Source organism: Lonchura striata, chromosome 2 (assembly GCF_050655825.1).
Source record: "Lonchura striata isolate lonStrDom1 chromosome 2, ASM5065582v1, whole genome shotgun sequence".
NCBI classification, from domain to species: Eukaryota; Metazoa; Chordata; class Aves; order Passeriformes; family Estrildidae; genus Lonchura; species Lonchura striata.
Window position 1 is genome coordinate 16092473 of NC_140704.1, and position 12483 is coordinate 16104955.

Consider the following 12483-nt stretch of genomic DNA (forward strand, 5'->3'; position numbering starts at 1 on the left):
TTCAGATGCTTCTTTCTCTTCCACTCTCCATTAGCCATATAGAAAACCTATCTTTATAAAATAATAATAATAGTAATAATTAAAAAGCTGCTCATTGTGTATAACATCTGTGTGACCCTTAAAGTTTATGGTCCTGTCAGTGTCAAGTCAAAGTTATCTTAAAGCAACCAGCATGAATGGAAGGCTGAGTTCATGCCTCAGGCTGGGTCAGAAGCTTTCAACAGTTTCTGTGTTGCAAAAGTCTGCTTGCCCTCTGTGTGCAAGCCTACCAAACAGATTTTTTGAAGACTGAACAAGAAGACTTGCATTTTTGCAGGTAAAGCAAATCTGTGAGATCTGGCATTCACTTATCTGCTATATTTAGGAAAGTGTAAAATTGCAACGCTGGCTTCAGAGTAGTAGATGGCAGCTTTGTTGCTGACTTTGGTGGAGCCAAGATGACATCATTATGCTTTAAGTGTTGTTCTAATGTGAAAAACATCATAAACTTGTTGCAGAATTCTTTCCTACTAATGCTGTATCAAGCTTGCTTAGCTGACAAGCTTAGAAATGCTTTTCTGTTTGTTCTCAAAAACCAGTGCATGAACGTGCAAAGCAGACTTTGTTTTTGTTTCATATGTTGTCAGCAGGAAAATTACATTTATGGGCCAAGTTTAGGCACCAAGTAAAGCTGTGTGAGATTGCTTATATACAGTGAAAGTCAGAAGCAGTTCTTGGATTTGAATATTGTAAATTATAGAAAGAGAAAATGTGCGAGGGCTTATGTTAGTTTCTCCTTGAGCACATAAAGGAATGAGCACTGTGCCAGATAGTGGAGTTTTCTAAGTATTACAAGATTGCAAAACTGAATACATGTTAGATTTTTAATTTAAAAAATCCCCACATTTGTTACCAAATTTTAAGTTCATATGACCTTTAAAATATTCCTGGTTTTCGTGCTTTCATCTCTGTTTTGTAATACTAAATAGATATGTGAAATCTGTTCTAAATGTTAGGTATTTTTCCCAAATGCATTTATAGTAGTGTATTTTCTAATTCTTTAGAATTAATCTCAGCCTCTGAAGTTGCATGCTGTTGATGTTTATATGTTGAATGCTGGTAGAAATATTTTGCTAGGATAGTTCATATGGATTGACTTCCCAGTGGTCAGAGACCACTGCAAGCAATGTGAAGTTAAAAGACGATTTTGCAGTCTCTTGAACAAAATGAAAGCTGTCATGCTTTTATTGTTTTCATATAGATGTCTTCTCTTTATTTATTTATCAATGCATTTTGATCCGTTTTTCAGTTTCAATATTATGTTTTCTAAGAGGATTTGATAATAAAAAGGATAAAAAGGTGGAGAAAAAAGGTAGTAATATAAAGAAAAAACTGAATAGTTAGCTAAGCTGAAAGGGGAGCATCAGAAACATCTCTAGCAGAAGAAGGACAAATTAATCTGAAGTGCTAAAATCTTAATTTTAGCCTTTTAACCCCATTTTCAGGGTACAGAGGAAGATAGAAATCAGAGTTCTATTTTTACAGTCTATTTAAAGAGCACAGCAACATAAAATGGTGGCTAAAGATCTGTCCATCTCGTTGCTACAAGATGAAGAGAAAGGGAATTTAGGAGAGCAATGAAGGAAAGTTTTCTGGGAGTTTTCTTCTCTTGGAGGCTGCCAGGGCAAAGCCTTGCAGGGTCATCACTTCCTGCTCCAAACTACCTTTACTTACCCACTGATATCCTGTGGTGGAAACAGAGCAGAGGGAAAACCTTCACTTGCCTGTTTTACACTCTTACTTATAACTTTAGGTGAGGGTGTGCTGCAGCAAGTGTGATATGTAAATGATTTGGCTGCATCACAATTTCAAAGCTACTTTAATTCCTCTGCACATTGAGATGCATAGATATGGCCAGATATTCATGAAAATGGATATGACAGCTGAGGCAAAGTTTATACTGAATTAATAAACAGAGCCAATATTTTATCCTTGCATTCTTGATTTCTCCCCATCTCCATCTGCCAGAGGCATTACATGGCTTTTAGGATAACATTCATTTGGAAGATTTGGGAAAGTATGAGATGTCTGGCTAGCTTTAATTGCAATCTGATTTAATTTTTAAAAATACAACTTACTGGTGTTGGAAAGAGTATTTATTTTGGTATCAACATATTTATGATGACTTGGAAAACTCGTTCGAAGTGAAATGAAACTTCTCTAAACTCTTCCATGTTAATGTTGCTAGACTTATTCAGTAGTGTGGAATCAGAAAATGCATCTAAGTGTATTTATTGATGGTAAACTATTTAAACTGTTACAGTTTTTGGACACATTTAAATACAAATGGTCTGGCAGCTGAAACAATTTTACCCCCTTTTTTTTCTGGTGAGCAGTGTGTAGTTTTGTAGTAAAATTGAAGGTACAGTAGCCTATACTGTTTCTAAGCAGAGGCTCTGTTAGGTATGGTTTGTTTGTTGGACCGAAAGCTGTAGCACACAAGTGGTTGGCAGTTCCAGTGATGCCAGGTGTCCTTTGCTGAGAGCACGCTGCTGTGCTGTTCCCCTCAAGTGTAGCTGTGCCAGCACCCAGGTTAGCCAGCAGAGCCTACATACTGTGTGCATTTGCTGGAAGGTTCTGTGGCTTCTCAGCCCAATATCACATCAAATCCTGGCTGATTTAGAAGAATTAAACCTGTTAATTGGAAGGCAGTTTATTACTACTAAGAGGTTATGAGAAGCTTCCCTGCTAGCTGTTAGTTCTGTGTTGTGAAATACAGGGGTTCAGAATGGATTTTTTTTTTCTTAATAACACATTGGTTTAGGAAAAAAACCAATACACACAAAGAACACCTCTAAGCAATGTATTAGTTGTACAGATAAATGATGAAATAATTTAATTACTTCAAATAGTTTACTTTCCTAAACTTACTTTCAAAAGAAGGTGATGTGGTATCATGGAATGGTTTGGGCTGAAAGGGGCCTTAAAGGTCATTGAATTTCAAACCACCTGCTGTGAGCAGGAGTGCCTTTCACTCTAGACCAGGTTGCTCAGAGTCCCATCCAATGTCACCTTGAATGCTGCCAGAGATGGGACAGCCCCAGCTTCTGGGAACAGACTGTTCTAGTGCCTCACCAATCTCACCACAAAGAATTTCTTCCACATACTAACCTAAATTTCCCCTCTTTTCAGTTGTAACCATAACTGCTTGTCCTATCAGTACAGTTCCCGACGAAGGGCTCCTCTCCAGCCTTTCTTGTAGGCCCCCCTCAGATACTGGAAGTTTGCTGGAGGTCTCTATGCACACTCCTCTTGTCCACATTGAACAGCCCCAACTTTCTCAGTCTGTCAATATACTTGACTTTTTAAATTTGTATATTCCTATATTCTTCTATAAACTTTTAAATCAAGTGTGTGTGGCTGCATATATATGACTGATTGTGTAATGGCATAACTTGTTTGAGTACTAATTCTTAAACTAGGTCCTGCAGTGAGTCATAGCACTGAAATAATATACTGACTTGATTTCAGGTGTCAGTACTGCCTAGGATTGTAGGACTTTTCCTTCCACACTCATGACAGATACATCCTGTATGAGATACATGATTAGCATTTATCTTGACTATGAGAGGTTGAGATACTTGGTAATCCAACACTCTTTCTATTATTCTTAGACCCAACTGATTTGAAAATAATGTTGATTTCTATTGTTAGAAGTCTTTATTCAAGCTCTTAATGAGATATTCTGTCTTCCTTTTGCAGATGTAAAATGCCATATTTAGGTAGTCCTTGCTGCCCCTCCGCAGTGCCAAGTATCTTACAACCTTGTAAACTGTGACTAAAGGGTTAAAACATGGCCAGTGTGCCCAGTGCCTTCCTAGTGCTGGAATGAGTACTTTCCTGACTGCCTGCCAGGTACTTGCTATTGCCTTCTCTAGGGCTGATGAAGATCAAGATAGAAATACCGGAGACTTGCCAAGCTGATGTCTATGGAAAGGACTGGTCAATTAGTCAAGGTTATTCAAGGTGCCATAGTACGTGGGCTTCATTGGAGGAGACAGGATTTAAAAAAAAAAAAAAATTATATGAGTTTTCCACAAGCTGCTTGTTAATTTGTCTTTGATGGGTCACTTTAAATAAGTTTTATGTATATGTTATTCTTGCAGATAAAAGGTGGGCTTTTGAATACTCATAAATGTACATTTTATGAATTTGAAAATATCCATGTTGACACAGTGTCTAGTAACTGCGTTTTTGAGGGGGTTTGATTTTGAAACAGCTTTGACGTGCCATACAAGCAGGAACTTTACAGCAAGTCTGTCCCTGTATGGATGCAGATAGAATCAACTCTTTAACTCACATCAGAATGTTAACAGTATGTGGTATGTTAAATCTGAAATACACATGTTGAGACAAATCCTAAAAGACCAATAACTGTTTTAAAGAACTGTGTATTCTTTAGCTCTGGGAGCCAAGTGCCAAAATGAAAGACTTTTCCATTTTGAAGGAAATAATATTTTTTAAAGTGATGGGTTTAAATAATTACCCATTCAACATTTTCTGTCATAACATTGTTTTAAGGTGGGATAACAAATTTACTGTAGATTGGAGGAATAAAAAATCGGCATAACTTTTAAGTTAAAATACTCTTGCCCTTATGAATATGCAGTCTTGTTCTTTGAGGACACAGCAAAATTCCTTTTTTCAATAGAAAAAATACACAACATTGGTATTTCTATTGCTCTGCCATCTGTAAGGATTTCAGCATTTTACCTGTTTTTGTGAATTAGAAAATAAATCAAAACAGCTATTTTTCCCAAAATGCTGATCTCTTGCATGTTGTAGTTATACAAGTGCATTATGTAGTTACTTGTGTTCCGTACTTCAAAAATTAATATTTTTTGTAGAAACACTAAACTGCAAAATTAAAAAAAGGTGCTTACTGGAATAAGTTAATCTATCTGGCTCCATAGAGAAAAATTGTTACTCTTTAACTTTTTGTAATGTCAGCAATCCCAAATATTCAGTGGAATTACTTAAGAGAACATAAAAATAGAATTATTTGTAGCACATAAATTTGAGCACTTAGCGGTCTTTTTACAGCCTGAGTCTGATAGGACAATGCAGTATGTCCATCCCAATGTGCAGACATACTACATTTGTTTTTATTTGAACCTGTGCATAAATACTAATCTCAAATTTCAGAATGAAACAATTTTCAATATGTGGTGTTAGTGACTGATTTTGTTATTCAACAGCAAGGATGTCAGAATAAGTGCTTCTACTGCAATGATGCTTGATTGTGTGTAAGGCAAATGTCTGAGCCTTCATAGAACTGTAAAGTACAGTTCAAATGTGAAAAAATGCTAGCTTGTTATAAATGGCAGCAAATGGTCCTGATTATTTTACCTTTGACAAAGTGGAAAATTTAAAGGTTGGTTTGTCCCATTTTATTAATACAATAAATTTTTACAGTGTTGTTCTGGGCCTTTAGATATATGTTCTTTAGTGTTTATTATCCCTCAGTTGCTGTAAAAATTCTAGATTTGAAGCCTGGCATCATAGTTCAGAATGCTAATTCAGGAAATTAATTAGCATATGAAAGCAAAAGCACATCCATGTTTCCATTTCTTTTCTTACGCTAACCAAAACAAAGTTGGTGTTTTCTTGTAATATGCAAGAGTGATGGAACGCAGAGACCATATTTTTTATCATTTAGCACTAGTTTATAGCTTCCACAGACTTGTCCTAATAATGAAGCTATGAAGGATATGACAAGAATGGTGATATTAAATTTCTCTAGACTAACAGTAAATTTTTCCATTCTGATGTCAAGAATGTAGAGCATCTGGAATCTGCAGTGTGAGTGGTTCAGTACGGGAACAGTTTAATCAATTGCTTAGCCATTTATTCTCCTCCTAGGAACAAGCGGTCTTCTGTAGAATATAACACTACAAAGGAAGTAATTTTCTAAAACTGGAAAAATCTTTTATGTCCTGTTGTTTCTGATTTAAAAGGTTTCCATTGCTTCTTACTCTTAAATCCGATTGCATGTACAAATCTACTATACACGTTTTCAAATTGGAGTTAGCATTATTCTGCATTTTGGTCTTCGGATCAAATAAAACTAAATTGTATTAAGTAACTTTAGAAAAAGGTGAAGATGCTCTGAAGATAGTAACTGCTTAAGTGTGTTGAAAGAGGACAGTTGAAATGTAACTTTTACCCTTTTAGGTGTGATTGCATTGTGATGGGTCTTGGGGTTCCTCCTCCCAAGCTGTACGAATGACCAGACTTACTTCCCCTCTTAAAATTGTATAATTGTCTTACATCTCTAAGTTTAATCATATTGGTAGTTTTTAAATATATGGTCAGGTCTTCTGGGAATAAATTATCTTCTTTTAAAAATAAAATCAAAATAGATTAGTTTTTTTTGTGTAAGTCATGTTTACTGATTTTTGACACCTGATGTATTTTGATACTAGTAAATTCTAATGGGTGCATGATTCCTATTGAATATAAATGCTGGTTAAACTTAGGCAAACTAGACTAAAAAACCCAAGAACCTAAGTCAAATAGCAAAAGTGTATAATAAAATATTTTTTGCAAGATACTCCACATAGTGGTGCCAATATTGGTATTAAAAATAACATATTTTTTTTCTTGGCTTTTAATTTTTTTTTAAAACAGCTTCTAGATAACATTTTTTTTAAAGCTCTGGGTTGTATTCATTTACGTTGTGGGACCTTTCAAAAAATATGAGGTCCAAGCATGCCATATGACTCAAGAAGGTGGGAAACATCAAAACTGAGACCAAAAGCAAAATCAAGGCCTGGCAGGCAGTGGTAGCATTCAGCTTGGAGGTGCTGAAACATCTCGCTCTGGGCTTATGTGATGAATATGCTTTTTTAATTTGCCAAACAACCTCTATTTTAGGGAGTATCACTATGACCTTTTGGAAAGTTAAGTTTTGGTTTTAGAAGTAATCAAAAGTGTTCAGTGTAGCATCCCTTCAGACTACATAATTTTAACAGCCTCTCAGTACTTAAACCATTGTTAAACTTGCACTTTTTTCCATGGCCTTTGGCTCTCACTTCTAGAACCACCTGAGATACTACTTAGAAGTTTCGCAGGAGTTTCAAGTTGATCTAAAGCACTCTACTATGAAATTCAGATTACTTCTATTGCTGCATGGCAGCATCTGTGTACAGTGAGATCTTACAGGTTTGCAGGAATTTGAGCTACTGCCATTCACGTATAGGAAAGATGCATATGACAATTTGATTTGGTAAGTAAAATTAGGCCAGTGTGAAGCTGCTGATACAGTGGTGTCAACTTCATTAATGGTTTACACTAGACAAATTATTGTGTCCCTGTCCATATTACAAAAGCCCTTTCTTTAATATGCCATGTGCTTGTAAAGTCACATGCCAGCCACAATTTTCACTGTGTCTTTGCAGTGGAATGAATAACATCAACATATTTCATGTAATTTAGACAAAAGTAAAAATCATGTTTTGCTTGGAGGTGTGTGTAGAAGATCCGCATACTTTGTTTCTTAATAGATAAAAAGCAGAACACCCATCTGAATGTTTTTGATTCTGTGGTACTGCATTGGTAATCACACAAATTTAACTTTAGACATGTTGTAGATCTCTCTCTTCTGTTCTCCCCAGGTTAATACACTAAGTCCTCCTTCTGCCTGATTTTTACTTGGCTCCTTGATGGAATTGTTTTTAAATTCCTGGCTACAGAGTGTTCAGTTTCAGGAGGAGTCTGAAGAGCAAGAGCGTGGTGTTCTCCAGCACCCTGCATGGCACAGTCCTCAGTTTCCACTGCTGCGGAGAAGGGATGGATTCTCATTTCCTTCTGGTTGAAAGCTATAAACACTGGACTCTAGAGCCAAAGCAGGGAAGAACTAGAAGCATGACCATGATATTGGATAAAATCAGTCAACACTTGTTTAATTGTCTTCACTTCCGCAGGGGAGTTGCACAGATGAGTGTATTGCTGTTGATCTGGAGTAGAGCACTAGGAACATGGAAGGGGCAATTCAGGGCAATACAAATAAGTAAAGCTCACAGAAACTTTTGAGCTGGATATGAAACTTTCATGTGTGTAAGAACCTGCAGGGCTCAGCGTTCCTGGAGTGCTGGCAGGTGGGGTTTTTCTCTGGGAGTTTTGTGTGTAAAACCAAAGTCTCATTATGGGCTGATTCAGTCTCCCCTTGTGTTGCTAATAGTTAATCCATCAGGAAATACAAACTTTCATTTTATTTTTCACTAGGGATTTGATTATCAAAGTGTTGAGGAGCAAGTTACAAGGAGAGAATACTTTTTATAGTTGATTACATGTGGAATTTAAGTAGATCTGATGGATCAAGGAAAAGAAAGCTTACTCTGTTACATGCCTTTTATTTGATGGAAGTGTTTGAAGTTACTGTTTTCTTTCTTCTGAATGTCACACAGGAATTGTCCCCAAGCAGTTATGCCACAGTGCAAGCTTACATAGTAAATTTATATTCCATTTTTCTGACAGCCTTCAGGTTATTTTGAGGTAGATATATTTACAGTAACAAAAGCGGCCAAGTGTACGGAATTTTCAAAATTTCAAAAGAAAAAAAAAAGAAATGTTTTCATTTTCTAAATGAAACTGTTTTTATAAATTGTGTGATAAAACAAACATTTTTGCCAAGTTCTGAAGTTCTAATAATCTGGGAAGTTGGAGCCACAAGTCCCACTGAGACCTCTTTTCTCTGGCTGTCACCTCAATCAGTTATTTTATCTGCCAGGCAAAGCTTGATAGTCTTTTTTTCTGTCTGCAAAATTGTAATGGTTTGAGTTGTATCTTCTTTTTGCAGTATTTCTGAAGCAGAAACAAGAACAGATTTAAATAAAAGAAGGATTCTACGAGAAATTAATGTCAACCACCAGAAGATGCTTGGAGCACAAAAAGGATTTATCTGAAAAGAAGTTTTTTTCCCCCAGAATATTTTACCGAGGGGCAGTAAAAAGATGAAAATATAAATAATCAGAACCCAAAGTTACTGTATGCAATGTTGAAAGGGATATGTACTACCTGAAAAGGTTCTGGAATTATGTTTGTTAACAAATATTCTAAATATTCTGAATCATAAGTTTCAGGGAGATAATAAGCATAATAACAATAGTTAACCTGTAATTTACAACAATGTTCTTTTACCAGTAGAATATGTTGTAAATCTGTTCTTGTGATGAACAGCAGCACTTACTCAGACTAAAAATAATAACAGGACCGTGTATCTTGGATCCCAGGAGGCTATTGGTGTTTTTGTAGACAGCAGACAGGAGAAAAAGGCATTTTGTCCTTTTTACCCCAAGTAATCCCACTGGAAAATTAAACATGTGCTATGAATTGATATCAACTCATGCCAGGTTGCCTCCCTAAAGAGGACTGCTGCAAACACTGTTGCTACATTTCTTGGACAGCACTTTGATGGGCTGTGTGCACGATGGATATTTTATGCTTTATGCTACTGTGGAACAGTGTGCTACTGTCTGCCCCTCGGAGACCGCTGCTGAGGTGTGCCACAAATAACTGAGAACAGCAATTGCTTTAGCCCTGGAGAGAATCTCAAATACCTGCAAATTAAAAATGTTACTGAAATATTTCTGTGTGCATGTGTGTCTGGGAAAACTGTGTTGGTTTTGTTTTTAAAACTTAATCCTGCAAAACAGAGAAGGTGCTTTTGTATTGCTGTGGATCCCTGCTGAACACGGAATTGAAAAAAATATCAAGCAATATATTAGCAAGAAATATTTAGAAAAACCACGAACCTTTTTTAAATGGACCACCCTATCCAGTTTCTGTTCTTTTAAGGAAGTTTTTCCTATGCATGACTCATTTCACTCTTTGGCTAACATCAAGGGAAATGGAATAACGATTAAGCAAAGGAATGTATGCTTTTTTCTGGGTTTGTCCTTTTTTCAAAACGTTTATGGATTTTCTGCATAACCTTGTGTAAATATATATGGATGTAGAAGCTTGACAACTGTGACAAGGTAAAAAGTACCCTGCTAATACCTGTTTCTTAGTAATTTTTTCTAAATGTTCCTTTTGGTTCTACAAGTTAATGTTGTGCTGGACACTCCAGACTCCCTCTTCAGTTAAAATGACATGCTCCAGGCAGCCAATTACACAGAACTGTTAAGTGAAATTAATGAGATCACCCTAGATCACACTTTGTGTTTTATTTTCATTTTATAGGTCTGTACGAGCTGCTGGCTGCATTGCCAGCCCAGCTGCAGCCACATGTGGACAGCCAGGAAGACCTGACCTTCCTCTGGGATATGTTTGGTGAAAAAAGCCTTCATTCACTGGTGAAGGTAAATCACATTTCAGTCAGATTCTCTTTGAGAAGAGCATATGGAAAAATGTTTTGAGCGCCATCTAGTAAACCAGTGACCAAACTGTTGCTCAGTGAAAACAAAACAGCCTTGTTTTAACTCTGTTTCTGGCAGGGTGGAAGTTGTTAAATAAGATTTTACCAAAAATACATAGATGATTTCATTTAAGAGTGATGTTTTGGCAGTGTCATGCTAATGCAACAAACATGTGTTGTTTGCCTTTGTTTAGAAAAAAAGAGTATGAAATAGTAGCAGGAAATCTGACACTTCTTTATGGTCAACATTCAAGACCTGGAGTTTAGCTTAAATAAATAAACGTTCACAGCAAAAATTAGAAGGAGTGTATTTTCTGAGGTCAAGTATGGCAAGAGTTCAGTAGCCACATTAATTTAAAATAATTTCCTTTAACAAAGTCAACTGAAATTCTAGTAAGCTGTTTCTTTTATTGGCTTGTCTCCATTTAATATTGTGTTTTGCTCATAAATATGCTGGACTAAAGTACAGCCTAAAATAAGTTGGACGAATACTTGAGTAAAATATTATGCTACAAAAGTGATCAGCACCAAGAAATCAAAGCATGCTGAAGGAGTACACAGAGCTATCCCAATAATCTTAAAATTGTGTGGAGCTGAAAAATGGGACCAGTCAGCTGGTTAAAAATATTCCACTACTACAAAATGGTAAGTATGTCTTCAGTCCCCAGTACAGAGCTAATTCAAGCTGGAAGGAAATTCTGAGGTCTGAAATGAATCAGTAGATGGTAGTAACCCGTGCCATGAATATATCCAAACTTGTGCAGAATTTGTTGCCCTTGTCAATTACTGATCTAGAGGAAGCTTAAAATTGGGATTATTTCTAAGTAGGTTTGAAAGGATCACATTTTCCCATTTTTCCCAGCTGTTTTATTCTGGAAAAAGAGGTAATAATGTTGATACTTGGTCAAGTGCTTGGTGATACTCTTCAAAATATCTGAGAATTTACATATAAAAGTAAACTGAAATGCTCTCTGGTATTTGATATGCAAAAGCAACAAACAGTGGAACAGTGCTTGGCAAGATTTGCTTGCCTAAAGAATTTCGTCAACATTTCTGAAGTGCCATGACTCCCAGACTCCTTGTGGCTTTGCTGCAGCTGTCTGTGCAGGTGGCTCAGAAGATCACTGTAAGAGGAATACCAGTCATCTTTCTGATGTAGGCTGACAGTGGTGTGCATCAAAGCAAAATGTTATGTCAGCTGCTAAATTAGTTTTCTTTCTGGTTTGAGAATTAAAGAAGGCTGGCTAGAAAATGAGTGTAGATCTGTGAAACATTGACACTTCAACATTTGCTCTAATTTTTTATCGAGGCAAAACCTAGCCCTTTTCAAACTCCTTTCACTTACTGCTTTTTGCCCCTCATTCCAAAAGAAGACAGCAGTTAGCTGGTATATCACTTAGAGTATGCTCTCAGTTTGGAGCAGTTGGCTTTCCTAGCAGCTCTCCTCATTGCTTGCCCTGGTTATCATGGTGTTTGTTATTGCAGGGTGGATTGGACTTCCTGACTGTAACAGAAAAGAAGGATGAGAAAGGGGATCAATGAATTGTCACTATATTGCAATTACAACAAGAAGGCACTGAAATATTCTTACCATCTTCATTATTTATCTTGTGCTCTCAAGGTCCAAATAGACCAGTTAGACATACATGTAACTTAGACCTTGTTGATGCTTCTTTTGAAGTTCTTTTAAGCCTCACACTATTTTAAACTAGATGTAATTCTTGAAATCTTGAAACTACGTCTTTAGTGTTCACTAGTTGCTCTTCTTTTAATACAGTATATTAATTTCATTTGAGACAGAGTTTCTTAATTGCAGGAATTGAGATATTAAGAGCATTTGGTCTGACCCAGTGCATGTCACAGGCTATCAAACCTCATCTTTGATTTCTGTGAAGGTCTGTACATTAAGTAGGGTATGAAGAGCTTTCAAAATGTTATCTAGTTCATATACCTGCCTCAAGATGGGCTTAACTGTATGCGAAACTCATGGTATTGGTTTGACCTTTAATGCATTTTTAAAAGGATTGTTCAGTATCCTTTCAAGTTTGAGAAGACAGTCCCTAGCCTTTTTGGAAGAGAGCTGT

At 36.4% G+C, this 12483-nt stretch overlaps 1 protein-coding gene across 9 annotated transcripts in view; it reads left to right on the forward strand.

Annotated features, from left to right (window-relative positions):
- The window catches only part of MPP7 (MAGUK p55 scaffold protein 7), a 147062-nt gene that overhangs the window by 44004 nt on the left and 90575 nt on the right, over nucleotides 1-12483 (forward strand). For all 9 annotated transcript variants that reach the window (XM_085564757.1, XM_085564752.1, XM_021543033.3 and 6 more), the window contains one exon: nucleotides 10225-10343. In XM_085564757.1, the coding sequence (XP_085420883.1) occupies nucleotides 10225-10343 (119 nt within the window). The remainder of the gene's footprint in view (nucleotides 1-10224; nucleotides 10344-12483) is intronic.